Source organism: Capra hircus, chromosome 24 (assembly GCF_001704415.2).
Source record: "Capra hircus breed San Clemente chromosome 24, ASM170441v1, whole genome shotgun sequence".
NCBI lineage: Eukaryota > Metazoa > Chordata > Mammalia > Artiodactyla > Bovidae > Capra > Capra hircus.
In genome coordinates, this window is record NC_030831.1 from 36,081,271 (window position 1) to 36,096,276 (window position 15,006).

A 15,006-nucleotide genomic window follows, 5' to 3' on the forward strand; every position below is an offset into this window, starting at 1 on the left:
GGTCGAACAGGAGTTAGTAACTCAACGACAACAGCAACATAACACCAAAGCAGGAAGTTTTAAGAAAATAAATAAATTAGTGAGGAATTGACAAGACAGAGAAGTTTGGATTTGGGTAGTAAATTAGGGTAGAAGCAACAAGGTTTGCTTAGACAGCCTTCTTGGCTCTCAACTCTCTATCTCTGATGATAAACATGCCCCTTCTGCTTCCTGGGACAGGGAGGGTACCTTTCACATTGCAGATTTATTTCCTGCTTTCAGGGTGACAAAGGAAGCTCAGAGTGTTTTTCTTGCACCAGCTGTTTCTTAAGTAGCTTTAATTCAAAGTAATCAATATGCCAAAGCGGCATATTTGGGGCAGCGTGCCCTGAACCCCATCACCAGTAAACTATGGTCACAGAACCAGACCTTAGAAGAACCATATACATGAGGCGGTTGAAATCACCCAAACCTGCAGCAAAGGCTCAGGCCCAGTTTTTGCTTCTTGAGCATCTGCTTCATCTTAAACAACTGGCATATATGTATGACTGAGTCCCCTTACGGTCTGCCTGAATTAACCATAGTTAATTGGCTATGCTCCAATAGAAAATAAAAAGTTTAATTAAAAAAAAAAAGAAGAAAAGAAAGAAGAAAAAGAAGAAAAAACTAGCAAAATTTCCTGGCTTTGTGAACATGCAATTCTATTCTTGAATTGAGAGCAATACTTTTGTTCATGTGGTTTGGAAAGGTTTCCCTTGGCTGACTGTTTTCAGAGTGGGTGAAGCACCAGGTTCTGAAGGTCAGAGAAGCCATGACACATTCTGGCTAAGCTCATCAGCTTCTTTGTACATCCTGAGTTCAGAGGGGCATGATGCAGGCAGTCCAGTAAATGATGGTCATGATGTTCCACTGCAGAACATTTGGGGTTCCCTACAGGTATAATTGGTATGAAGTGAGTCATGAGTCATCACATTTACAGAAGAGTCAGAAGAGAAAAAGTCTACAGTGAAATTGAATACAGTGTTGCAATTTACTCTCCTCACTCAGGAGAGGAGGAAGTTTTGCAAGGAGATTGCTCACTGAAAAAGCTTACTGTAGCCTAGTTCCTAGCTAGGTACTGAATAGAAATGAATGGAATGAAAATATAAGACTTTTCCAATCTGGTTTAATGTTATTTATACCAGGAGTGTATGAAGATAATGTGCGCAAACATGTCCTTTCATGTGGTTAAAAAAAAAAAAAATCCATGGGGTAGGGGATGTGGATGGTGGCGGTATAGAGCAATGGGGAGAAATACACAGCCAAGAAAGGAAAAATGAACGCATGGTAATTATGCAGGATGAGTAGCTAGGCCAGAAGGAAAGTAGTGGAAGTCTTACCCTAGGAAACTGAGTCTTGTTTATGCCAGGTATTTGCCAATGCTATGAAGCCATCTGCAAATTCAAACTCATAGACTAGACATATTCCTCCTATTTGAATACAAATCACACTTTTTCAAGGGCTTAAAGGTTCTTTTTTAAAATCGAGAGCTGTTTAAGGATTCAAGGCTTGACACTTCAAGGAGACTGATAAGTCTGTGACCAGGGAAAACAAGTTAGGCAAGTGTTAGTCTGACTTGTAGCTAGCTAGCATCCACCATTTCAGACCAGAAGTTTGAATGCTTCCACATCCTAAGGATGAATGGGACACAAAGGAGTTGATACATTACGGATTTGAAATTCAAGGTCTTTGATCAAACACCAACATATATTCCAACAAATACTTCCAAACAGTTTCTTCTGGATAGCTCCCGGCTTAGCCGGAAACTGCCTGCCCTCTGACCCTCCGAGAGATATTTCAGGTGGAAGATTTCCGCGGTACCACCAGTTCTTCTAACCGAACATAATTCCAGTTGCGGGCCATTCTTCGCTTCCACAATCGGAAAAGAAACTTTGCCACCTTGGAATCCTTCTACGTGGTCTGGTGAACATTGATGGCAAGGGGTGGGGCGATTGGAGAGAGGATTGGCGCTGCTTTGCGTTATTTATAAACAGGAAGTTCTGACTCCCGAGTCCCCTCTTCGGATCCTCCACTTCCCCCTGTGTCACTGTCAGTTACACCTGGGCGATCTGATGGTTTCTCTCTTCTTTGCTTACGTAGTGAGTGAACGAGCCCACGTCTGCCGCCGCGGTCTCCTGCGCGGGCCTGGCCGGGACCCCCTGTCACCTCGCGCGGGGTGACTCTGGGTCTCTCCATCCCGGGCGTGATGCGCACCTCCTCCTCTCTGCATCCCTAAACCCCCAGACACAAGGTCTCCTCCTCACTCGCGCCGAAAGCAGCATTGATGCTCTAATTAGACCACTCCCGAGGTTCGAAGCAAAAGACCACTTTCCGGCACAGGGGGTAGTTTTGGTCTTTGAGACGTCGGTCGCCCCCTATTCCTCTCCATCGAATAGGGAGCAGGAAGGGCCTGCGCTCGCGCCCAGGGTCTGCCGAAGCAGCCGAGCAGCCCCAGACCCATGAAGTTCTGGAGTCGGGTCCAAAGCTTCTAGATCCCTCTCTTCCTCAGCCTTCCCAGCATCTCCCCTCCCAGAGGCCCAGGAACTTTCGAGAACACGGTAACATCTTTGCCCGTGGGACATCAAACTCGCCTAGTTGGAGATGCTCAGTGGGAGGAAAGTTCTGCAGGACGACCCTATCATCTCGGGTTCGATTGTTCCAGACAGCTGTGGATCGGGGCTGGGCAGGTCTTTGGATGGTGTTGAGCAATTCGTGGGTCTCTGAAGCTTTGTTGTTTTTGAAATTCAGTGACCCAGAATCTCAAATTCTCTTAGTCTTTCACTTGAGGGGACCGGTTCTGGCCTGGAAGCTGGTAATCCTGGGGTGCGGGATCCTGAAGTCTGCGCTCACAGGGTCCACGCCCGAGAACAGTCCGGTGGCACAGGCTTTGTGAAACAGAGGCGCAGGTCGGGTTCTTGTGTGTGTGTGTGTGTGTGTGTGTGTGTGTGTGTGTGTGTGTGTGGGCGGGGGGGGGGATGGGGCGGCGGGGGTGATGGGTTCCGTCATCCTCCGCACGAAGTTAATGGTGTTTATGGTTTCCCCCCTTAAATAGGCCGTGAAGTCAACAAACTCCCCACATGGGGGCTCCCTTGACTCAAGTTGAGTCGTGAACCGGTACCAGGAGTCTTGGAAATTTTCAGATGTTTCTACAGATTGAACTCATTTCAGAATTCGCGTGGGAGGGAAGAGGAAGGATTTTAATCGGGTTCACCTTTGACGTGAAGCAAGGCGGAAGACAGGAAAGCCAAAGTCGGTAATAGCTGCGGGTGCTTTAGTGAGAGAGCTGGATTATTTCCGCTGGATTATTCGGTCAGTGTCTTCACCGCCGGCTCTTTGTGTTCGAGCTTACCCAGAGGCAGAGGTGGGCACGGAGCACACGCATGTAAACACTGCAGCCCAGATCAGCAAACACAGGAGATGGAGAAAAAGCGATTCATTCCCGTGTAGATGTGGCTTTAATCTTTACTGCAAATGGGCAATCTGAGAATTCCCAGGAATAAACTAAGAAGTGACAGTTTCTGGCCATTCGTGGCAAGAACGAAGCAATCTAAAGTTTGTCATCCTGGAGAAAATATTAAATCTCCAATAAGCAGGAAAGGCATTGAGAATGAGAAGCATTCTAATTTTGTCTTAGAAGAAGCATGCAGAACTAATATAGCTTGTTTAAATGTTAGATCTAAATCATAGTAACAGGAAGCACTCCCACGAAATTGCCATTGCCTCTAATTTTTGTTTAAGATCCAAATAATTAAAATGCACACTAATGGTTATTGATGGCTCTGCTTCCCTTTTAAAAGAAATAGACCTGAGTTCTCTTACTGGAGTAGAAATTTACAGATCTTCTTAAATAACTCCAGGCCTTGGAAGCCTCTGGGTGGATGTGGTGTTCCCTTTGGGCTTTCCTCTTTCCACCTCATTTTCAGTTAAACATTTTTAGCCACCCCCATGGAAGGGATTCCTGTTGAAAACCCTCAGGGAGTGAACTTGTACTGGGTATCATCATGCTTCCCCAGTCTGTCTGCCTTTCCTCACACAGAGCTCACGTTGTAAATAAATGGGGAAACATATTTCTCACCCCCCAGTTCTTAAAATTTCAGTTTTCCTGTAAAATACAATTTCGCCATTTCATTGTTAACATTAGTAAGAGCCACAGAACGTGCGAAGGTATCCAAATAGGCCATGTAGAGATCCCCAAACCAGAACTAAAGGGCAGACATAAAATGCTCTTTCCTCCCAAAGTAAAGGCAGGGGTCAGTTGTCACCATTAAGGGCATTCGTGGACACTGCAAGGAAGGGACACATCTGAACAGTGGGGGGTACCTGGACAATGAATTGCCACATTATAAGGGTGCCACTACCAAATCTTCCGATTTAGAGGGTCTGGTGAAAAATTAAACTAGTAGCAATTTTCAACGCTTGCAGCATCTGCAACCAAATAGTTCAGCACTCCGAGCCTGGACAGCACCACAGGCCGGGTTTAGGACTCTTTCTTTCTAATCTATAACTCTAATCAATTCCACTCAGAGCCAGACTGTCAACCACAGCCAGACTCATTAGCGATTTACTGAAAATCCTCCAAGACTTCCCTTTAGAAACAAAACGACTTCCACATTTAATTGTCTATCTAAAAGAACATAGGCAAGAAATTAGGAGATCTAAATTAAATTTATTAATAGGAGAGCTTGATGGTGCTTTAATTCCAGAGCCCAGAGCTCTGATTGCTGGGGCTTGATGAAAAAGCAAAAAGAAAACAAGATAGACGTAGTTAAAAACATTTTTTTTTTTTACCATTCTCAAGATTCTATGAATTCTTTACCCATCCTTGAGAAGTGGGTAAAACTGAAAACCATCAAGGTAATTAAACTCCTTTAAATTGTACAGTATGAGTGAAAGGTGTTTATGAGAAGTCGATGACTCCGGATCTTATCCAGGAGGACAGCAGAGGATAGTTAATATGTTCCTTGAGGGACTAGGATGCTGACGTCTTTTTCTGATACCCGATCATTACGTGACTGAAAAAAAAAAAAAAAAAGGAAGTCATTCCACGTATAAAAATCGGAGCGCAACAGTGCAACAAAATATTCTGTACTTAAAAGGCCACAGGCAGACAGATGTTGACAAGAAAGTCTGTTTTGAAACCACGTTCGGATAGATTTCTGCTAACTGCCCAGATAAATAGGAGCAGAGGGCTGGTCACCTCTGTAATAACCACCGGCAGCAGTAGAAGAAACCGCAGCTTCAGAAGCAGCCAGAGACTTCTGAGCAGCGAAGGCGCTGCCTGCTCGAGCTGCCTGGCCGGGCGGCTGCCCTAGACGCCGACTTCGCCGAGGCCCTCTCTCTCTCTCTCTCTCTCTCTCTCTCTTTGCTTCTTTCCTTATCACTTCTTTCTTCTCGGTGGACTTCAGGCCACTTTGTCTCCCACCCCCACTCAGCTCGTCGCCTCCTCCGTCTTCCTTCTCCATCTCTCCTCTCGCCCCCCTTCTCTCGGTGTCACGCTCCGTCCTAGTTCCGAGCGTCGTCAAACTTTTGAACAGAATAACAGGACTCAGCAAACAAGTCCTCCAGCTCCTCCCGCAGCTCCGGCTCGTTCCTGCGGCTCCTGCTCAGACGCTAACGCCAGACGGCGATGCCTCTTGGGTTGTGACTGCAGCGCACAAACTTGGAGAAGCTCTTTGCCCGCCGTCCTACTTGGCAGCAAATCCTCTCCTGGCAGCGGTAAGAGTTGGATGACAAGGAGGGAAAAAATCTTACCAAACAACTCACCTGATTGCTAATTCTTTTGCCGGCATCGGGGTACGAGTTAGCTTTTCTGAGCGCGAGCTCTGGCGAGTTACTGGGCACTGGATACATACAGGCGTATTTTCTAACTATAACGAGAAGGAAGTGGCGGGGCGAGCCGGCTTGTCGTTAAGCCGGATTCAACCCTGGGAGTCGGAGGTGAGCTCTGGGCCTCCCCCAGTTCGAGGAATTTCTAGGGGGTCGTGGGTGGGGGTGGTGGAAGGCCAGGGGCGTTGGGACTGCTGCGTGATCTCTTTCCCGTCCTGCGCAGAATGACCATGTGTAGCGGAGCGAGGCTGGCCCTGCTCGTTTACGGGATACTGATGCACAGCAGCGTCTACGGCTCACCTGCCGCCTCCGGACTCCGGTTCCCGGGGATCAGGTAGGTGCTGGCCGCCCGAGCGGAGCGGAGGCTGGGACTTGCCGTCCCCCCCCCCAACCCCCCCGACACCTCCTCGCGGTCGCCCTCCTGCAGTTCCTCGGTCCGGCTACTTCCGTCTCCCCATGCTCCCCCACTGCGCTGCCACCAGCCTGGGTCCGGTCGCGGGTCACTTCGGGGATCTGGGCCGGACTCCTCTCGGGCTCGGCGCCCGTCCCCCAGCCCGCCGCAGGCCCGGGGTCCCGGGTGGAGCGAGCGCACCTCGACCCGGCCGAAGAAACCTCCCCTCCCCCAGCCCCTCCCCTGGGAGGGGGGATGGGCAGGGCCCTGAGTTGACTTCTTTCCCCGATTCTCAGCTCGACTTCCGAGAACTTTGGCTCCGGCACCCAGGTTGAGGGGTTGAGAGTGATGCTCCCGTGGACTTGGCTTTGTTACGGCTTGTTCTAGGCTATCGGGGCGGGGTCTCCCTCTCGCTCCCCGGCTCTCCCCCTCACCTCAGTTCCACTGGAAGAGCTTTCTCTCAAGTGATAGGTTTTCTAGTTGCTTTTAGAGTCTTGGGGAGGGGGAGTGCTGGCCAGGTAGAGTTGAGAAGCGATATGTGAGAAGGGAAACAAAGATGGGAGGGGGAGACACAGTTGAAACGGATGCAAAGGAGGAAAAGAAAGCCAGCTGGCAGGCAGTACTAGGAGGGTAGCCCTGCCCACCCCAGGCTGCAGTAACCCTGCCTTTTGTTTTTGTTTTTGTTTTAATTTTCTCCACTTAATTCCTGGTTTCTAAGCGGTCGGTGCTGCCCGGGTTCTCCGCCGCAGCCCCAGAGTCCCGGGCCTGTCAGTGGGCAAGTGGAAGCTCGTAGCGCGGCGCAGCACCCGCGCTCCGCGGCGCACCCGGCTCCGGGAGGCGAGGAGCGCGCGTTCTGCCCGCAAAGCTGCTCCTCCGAGCCGCGACCAAGAGCGATTTCCTCAGAGGTCGCTGACCACTGGTTTGGCCGGAGAGATGAGTTCTGGCTTCGGTACTAGGATTTCAGTTTCTGGGCACGGAGTAGGGGTGGAGGTGACCAGAAAGACCTGGAGACTCCGGGCAGCGGGACCAGGGCAGAGAGGCGCGTCGCCGAGGAAAGGCTGGTTGTGGGGCGGGCTCGCTGGTGTGCTTGCCTTGCCCCTACCTCTCCAGGGATGGAGGAAAGGCGAGGGGAGGAACGAATATGACCGATCCACCTAAAGAGCGCTACTTGCCTGGGCTGCTTTCCGAGTCTCTCCAGAGGCAGAAAGCGAGGGGGTTTTGTTTATTCACCCACCTCTCCCGTCCCAGGGATTGAGGCGGTGGGCAAGGGCGACTGGGAGATTTTGGCTTTCGGTGCCCTATTGACCCTTTCCTTTTGCCTCGGGGTTGAGACGTCGTCCCGCCGCCCGGATACCTCTAAAAGATTAGCGCTAACTATCAACTTACTGGATTTAAAAGCCCTGTTTCACCCCCGGCTATTTTCAAAGTCCTGTGTGCCTGGTACTTTCTCCGGGCAAGACGCACTGGAGGGCACGGGCAAGCCACGGAATGAGCCGTTGCCAAACAGGCTAAGTTTAGGGGCATCTATTATTCATGTTCTCGCCAGATCCTCTCCCGCCCAAAATAGAAGCCGGAGGTTCTCCGTGACCTACATCTGCGCGGGGAAGGGCTCCCCTGGGCTCGGAGGCTGGGTGGGGGTGGTTGCCCACGTTGGCCGCCGGACTCCTCAGCCATCCACCCCCTCTGGCTCCAGGCCTCTCCCCATCCGGTCCTCGGTTGGCAGCGATTCTCTCCCAGGGCCTCTCCCGTCTCCGCTCGCCGCTCCTCGTGCGGGAGGCTTAAGAGCCAGGCCGGGGATAGGAGCGGTCCTCCCCGGCAGCCAAGTGTTTGAGGTCGGCAGAGACGTCTGGGCTTCCCAGTGCCTGTTGAGGCCGTGGCCCCCGCAGGGCGACCCTTCGCCCCCGAGAGGAGGGACGGGAATTTCTGTTGGGTGTCGTTTCCTCCTCCTACCCCTGTCCTAGAAGAGACAGTTCTCCGAGGGGTGTCTTTTGGAAGAAGGAACATCGTGAGCCCCTGTGGGTCTTTGGGTACTCGCAGAGGCGGGGAAGGACCCTACTGACCACTCCTTCTGCCCCCTGGCTACCCCTGCAGGCCGGAGAACGAGGCGTACGACGAGGACGGAAACCCGCAGCCGGACTTCTACGACTCGGAGCCGCCAGGCGTGGGGAGCCCCGCCTCCGCGCTGCGCGATGCCTACGCGCTCTACTACCCGGCGGAGGAAAGGTACCGCCGCGCAGCCGGGCACTGGGAGGGAGAAAGGGGCAGGGGATGGCCCATCGAGTAGGTGGTTTTTCATAAAAGCCCTCCAGTCTTTCTTCTCCCGGGCTGGTCCCCACGAGAGTGAGAGAAAGTTAGGAGCGGGCCGGTTTGTGTGGACAGGAGGGCCGCATGGGGACCGAAAGGTCTGCGGCCCAAGGAGCGGCAGTGAGTGCGCGCCCCGGCCGGGCTCCACACCTGAGGTCCTGGTAGGGCAGGACGAACTCTGGTTCCTGGTACTCACGGGACCATCCCAAGAGTTATTCCCTAGTGCCTTCCGGAGCGCTGGGGGGCAAGGGTGATTAGCGGGGGACCTGGGGCTGCCACTTGGGCACTGAGTCAGTGACCCCCGGGCACGCACTTTGCCTCCCTGTTAGAGATGTCGCCCACGGGATTCTTGATAAGGCCTACCGCAAAGTGCTGGACCAGCTGTCCGCCAGGAGATACCTGCAGACGCTCATGGCCAAGGGCTTGGGGTAAGAGTTTGCGAAAGAGTTAATCGGCGTGTGATGGCGCGCGCGCACGCGCCGCGGTGGGTGTGTGTGCCGGCGCGCGCTGGGGGGGGGCGGGGCTGCTTCTACGTCCTTGCGTGCACGTGGGGCCGAGGGTGCGTCTGCGCCGCAGGGTCTGCAGGGCGGCCAGCCCCCTGCCATAGGCTAAGGTTTAGGTACCGCGCCAGAAGTTTGCCCAGAGAGCTTGGGAATGAGGCGAGGAGGGGAGCGGGCAGGAAAACCGGGATGTCTGATCTGTTTTGAATAATTAAAAAAAAAAAGTTCCCCCCTCTCCAGGCCATCAAAACCTTCAGGTTTCTTGGGACGTTTGACTTTTTTCTTTCCTCACATTTCTTTCACTGTTAAATTCAAATCGAAACAAACAAATCCTCAAATTTGGACACTTAAGGAAGCAGTTTTTGCTCGTGCCAGACAAACCCAAAGCACAGGATTTGCGGGAGCTTCTCTCACCAGAAGGCAACGTTTTAATAGAGCCCATGGGACACCAGAATACGTTTTTCGCACTGAATAATTCATGTGATGAAAAGTATTGCCTGCAGCCTGTCGACTTGTATTATTATCACGTTTTTCAACTTAGCGCGTAGGAGAGCAGTGCTCCCTTCTGACTGGGAATTGCAGGATCGATGTAAACTCCACGGCAACAGCCAACGGGAAATTCAGGGCTCTTGGGTGCTTTTCTCTCTGCGTGGGTGGGGGCGTCCGGGAACGGTTAGGACAATTGAGCGCAAAAGCACTGATGGTCAGATCTGAGAGGGCAGCGTTTGGAGAGGGGTTAGGTTTAAATCGCTTGCGTTTGGCCCGGGACCTCTTCCCAGGCCCATCCTATAAGGACTTGGTGCCCCGAGATCTTTGATGGGGAGGGAGTAGCGGGGGTTACCATCGCCGCCCTCCCTGCGACTGCTCCCTGGCGGGGCAGAGTGGTGCGCTGGGCGCGGAGAGCTCGCTCCTTCCCCCAAAGATTCCCTCGATGGGTGCGGTCTGCCTGCTCGCCCCGCGTCTACTCACCGGGTGTCTCCCGCCCCGCCACCCCCTTCCCGACCCCTCTCCTTGCAGTGGGACCCCGGGCGGCGGCGCAGACGACGACTCGGAGCCGCTCTCCAAGCGCCACTCGGACGGCATCTTCACTGACAGCTACAGCCGCTACCGGAAGCAAATGGCTGTTAAGAAATACTTGGCGGCTGTCCTAGGGAAAAGGTATAAACAAAGGGTTAAAAACAAAGGCCGGCGAATACCGTACTTGTAGCGAGGAGTTACCAGCTATCCTGTGTATACAGCCCTGACACAATGAGAAGTCGTTTTTCCCAACTGACTGAACTGTCATCGCTGCTGTGTTCTGTCCCACATGTATTTATGTATGAAGTCAAGCCATTAAATGAATATTTTGATAATAATATTGTTTTTCTTTTTACGAAGCACTAGAGAATGCACAGATATACTTTGTGGACCAATTATTGATATTGACATATATATTACGAATATATAAAGAGTATATATATATAAGTATAATAGAGAGCCGTTCATACAGTGTGCACAAGGACTGAAGATTCGCCTGAGCTGTTTGTTTTTATATAAAATAAATAGAAAAATAGACAATCATTGTTTTGAATATTACTCCTATTTTTGTAAACTGGAATTAAAAGGATAGTATTTTTATCCACAGTAGGCCTGAAGATATTAATCCTGACCATTTGCTACTGTACATAAACAGTGATGCCCTGCTCCAGGGAGACTTTGAAGTAATGATTTGGGAGGATTGCTGAAGGTCTCTCTTTCCCAGGGAGTCTCTGGGGCAGGCTGCTTCAATCCCAGCTGAACTCAACTGAGGCTCTGTCTACCCCTTGCTGGGTGGCAATGCCAATACTTCCGCTTTCTTTGATTCTATTTTTATGTGTATTTGTCTCTCTTCAGACTCTCAGCCCACAAGGAAATTCTCCTGATAAAACAACAGCTGGATCTAAATTGTGCTTCTCCCCAGAATTCATACTACTCCCTGGGGGAGGAGTTGGGGGACTGTACAGAGAAGAGAGACTTGACTAGGAAGCTCTCTTTTCTGTACTTCGGGGGACCCCAGTATCCCAAGGTTAGGGCAATTGGAACATAGTGGGAATATTGGAAAAGGCAGAGCATAACGCAGTAGGGGGAGGATCCTGGAGAGGGACTGGCTTCAGGCAGCCCCAGGCCTGGGGGCTGGTGGTAAGCCCGGTCCCACCACAGGTCCCCTGCCTGCCTGACTTTGGGCGCTGGGTATTGGAAATGGATGCAAAGTACAATGTGTTTTTCTCCAGTGCTATCCATGCTGCTCATGTTGTGAAATGGCCAGGATCCTCCCCTTTGAACCCTGCTCTGTAGGAGCCTCCCTTTTCTTCCGTGGTTTTTCTGAAGACTCCTCTTTCCCACCTTCTCGCACTGTTTACGTACTGTTTGCTGTTTTTTATTCACTTCTCTTAAACTTGTGAATGCTTCTTTTCCTGTTGTTTGATGCTAGCACTTATTGTAAAGTGTAGGAACCCCTGTGTGGTTACCGCTAAGTAATTATGCACTATATATGAATCTTTTGTTTCTTGTTGATTGAGTTTGTAGGTAAAATGTATTTTTCTACATTTATGGCTTATTGCTTAGTAAAATTTATTTCATAAAACCAACCTTTGTGATATTAGAATGTGTAGTGTTCACATGTTGCTCAGTTGTACTAACTGATAAATCATTTAAACCTCATCTTCATATGTATGAGTACTATCTTGTATTTGTGGTCAAGAGTGAGGTAAGCAAGCTTCAGCAGGCCCTGAGAATGTCCCCTTGTATTCTTTCTTGGCTACAGAAAGCATGTCTGTCTGTTTCCCGTCAATTTCTCGAACCTGTCAGGTAATCTCTATAACAAAAGAAACCTTCACCCAGCAACCAGATAAGCAACTGCAGGCAAACCAGCCAGCCAAACTCCCCAAATTTCAGGCACAAGTTCTTTTGAAAAACACACAAAAAATAAACAAGAAAAGATTAAACATTAGCATGTCAAGGACCTTTCCTTTTCCTTTACAGATTTGATCAGTATGGAGTCATAAATCAAAGAAAACAGACTTGGATTTGCATTCCCCAGGCGGGATGGATGCTGCCCTGAGATCATGTTACAAACAGTGAAAGCACAGAGGCCTTCGATCTGTGCCTCAGTCCTGTGTACGGAATCAATCTTTCTTTAATTCTGCGTCTCCTCGGGCAGTGTGACACAGGATGGGGTTTGCAGCTTCAGTGCCTTTCTTCGCCTTTTAAATCGCCACGATTCACAGATGGCTATTTAGTGGCCCTACAATGCTGCAACACATTGGCTTGCATTTTAGTCTTTAATTATTTGTTTCTTGGATAACGGGCAGAGTTTTCTGTATTTGTGTCAGCTGTTAGTGGTGAAATAGGCCGCTAGTTAACCTTTTCTTTATGAAGTCTAATTTAGTGTTCCCGTGGCTAGTTGCAAGCATTTACAGTGATCACCCAGTTTAATCTTTTGTATACTTTTTAGAAATGCCAAGAGCCTTACTAACCTGGAGCAGATTTATGATATAGTGATAATTTAGGTAGATGTTAGTCTTGAAGCTCTTATTTTGTGTGCAACTGATTAAAAAAAATCTTACCCAAGTATTATTACACACATGATATCTATAACTAGGTCTTTGATAACTGTTATATAAAGTGTGTAAAATTTGTATGAATAAATTTTTATAAACAATGCAACTTCGTCTAATGTGTGGGGAAAGAAAAGACATTCAGGAAGTAATTACTTTAAAATCACTTAGAGTATTTTCTTTAGCAACCAGAGGATTTTTCATGTCTGGAATATCTAATTATGTATTTTCATAAATTGTACTTTAATATCTACTTGATGGGTTACTGAATTTGACTAAAAATTTAAAGCAGCTACTCAGATGGAGACGCCTAAGAAGATATTAAGCTCATAAATAGGCAAAGATATTGGAACCTTTATAGGATGCTGAATTTAGATTAATTTCCATCCCCTAGCATGTAAATGCATTGCTAAGTATTCAGAAAGTTGCTATTTAGTGGTGGGAGATAGTTCTTGGGTATTAGTTACACTTCTAAAATAGCAATCTGACATTGTTCTTTTATAAGTAACTACAGATTAAATTGGTCTCAATAAAACTGTATAAAAATAACTTTGGAGGTTTAAAAATATGTTTAAAGGTCTACAGACAGTTATCTCAGGTTAAAATACTTTGGGCAGAAGGAAAAAGAGCATGAGTGAACGAAGAGTTGCTTCCTTGGTGGCTCAGTGGTAAAGAATCTGCCTGCAGTGCAGGAGACTCAAGAAATGTGGGTTCAAGCCCTGGGTCCAGAAGATCCCCTGGAGAAGGAAATGGCAACCCGCTCCAGTATTCTTGCCTGGAAAATTTCATGGACAGAGGAGCCTGGCGGGCCGCAGTCCATGGGGTTGCAAAGAGTCAGACAAGATTGAGTGTCTGAGCACAGACACTCAAAGAGTTAATTCAATATCTTTAAAAGAAAATGTTCTTTGAAGTCTAGGATAAAATGTGAAAAGTCATTTGTGGATTGTTTTATTAATCATATTAACAAACTTTAAAGCAAAACCTTCATATGAAAGTTACATAAATTTCTCAGTAGTGTTTATTTTGCAGCCCTTGCTGTTTCTAGCTTAAAAATGTATTAAAAGTCACATCATGTCAAATACAATATAAGTTTTCATCCTAAATATTAATATATACAATGAATAAATAAATAAATATGTCACTATAGTACTAAAAGACCAGCAAAGATCTGCAAGGATTCAAAAACTATCTTTAGAATTAACTCAGTATTTCAGGCCCAGAATCATATAAGGAGGAGACTATGATCTAGAGATCTCATTTGTAGTGTATTTTAAAAAATGAATGGTACAATTCATATTTACATTGGATTTTATTGGAGAAGGAGTTTTTCTTCATCTTTGAACCACTTCTGCTGCTCTTCCCCCATCTCCCAACCATGGAGTTGCTGGATATATACATATATATGTGTATGTATATATATATATATAGTGTGCTAGTGTGTTAAGTGGAAGAATGAAGAAAAAGATAATTTGGTTGAGGGCCAGTGACTTGTTGAGAAAATAGAAATAAGCCCCAGATTGGCTGACTTTGAGGCTTCTCTGCTGGCTCAGACAGTAATGTGGGAGACCTGGGTTCAATCCCTGGGTCAGGAAAATTCCTTGGAGGAGGAAATGGGAACCCACTCCAGTATTCTTGCCTGGAAAATCACATGGACAGAGGAGCCTGGTAGGCTATAGTCCATGGGGTTGCAAAAGAGTTGGCCATGATTGAGCAACTAACACACATGGCTGACTTCAAGTAAAGTGAATGTACATAGCAATTTTCTGTATTCTCTTATGTGGGGTAACTCAAAATGATGGCTTCTCCTTGGAGGAACTGGCATATTTAAGTATCCAAGAAGTCATCAGGTGTGCCCTCCTGCTGTTAGGGCTGGGGACATATTGATTCAATACAGTATATGTATTTACAGTATATATTTACTGAACACGTAAAATGGACCAGGCACACTGGTTGAGAAAGCCTATCTAACAAGTGGGAGTTAAGCTACTATTGTTCAAAAGAATATTTTTCTGCAACAGAATCACCTGGGGAACTTGTTAATGATACAAATTTCAGGGATTCACTAGAATCAGTGGATCTGCATCTTAAATAAAAACCCTAGATTGATGGACACTAAAGTTTGAGACTACCTAAATTTACAATTTGGTGACATATGTAGGCATGTGCTTGTGCTGGGACTGGTTTTTTTCCCTAATAATGAGCAACAGGTTATGCTATCTGTTGTTTAGTTGCTAAGTTGTGTCCTTGACTCTTTGTGACCCTGTGGATTGTAACCCACTAGGCTCCTCTGTTTTCCAGGCAAGAAGACTAGAGTGGGTTTCCATTTCCCCCTCCAGGGGATCTTCTCAACCCAGGGATGGAACCCGAATGTCCCGCACTGGCAAGCGAGTTC

At 48.2% G+C, this 15,006-nt stretch overlaps 1 protein-coding gene across 1 annotated transcript; it reads left to right on the forward strand.

The window, feature by feature from the left end:
* Window positions 5,099-11,715, forward strand: ADCYAP1 (adenylate cyclase activating polypeptide 1). Its single transcript, XM_018039817.1, has 5 exons — window positions 5,099-5,733; window positions 6,068-6,178; window positions 8,327-8,458; window positions 8,869-8,967; window positions 10,057-11,715. Exons 2-5 carry the CDS (start codon window positions 6,069-6,071, stop codon window positions 10,244-10,246), a joined length of 531 nt encoding a protein of 176 aa, XP_017895306.1. The 5' UTR covers window positions 5,099-5,733; window position 6,068; the 3' UTR covers window positions 10,247-11,715.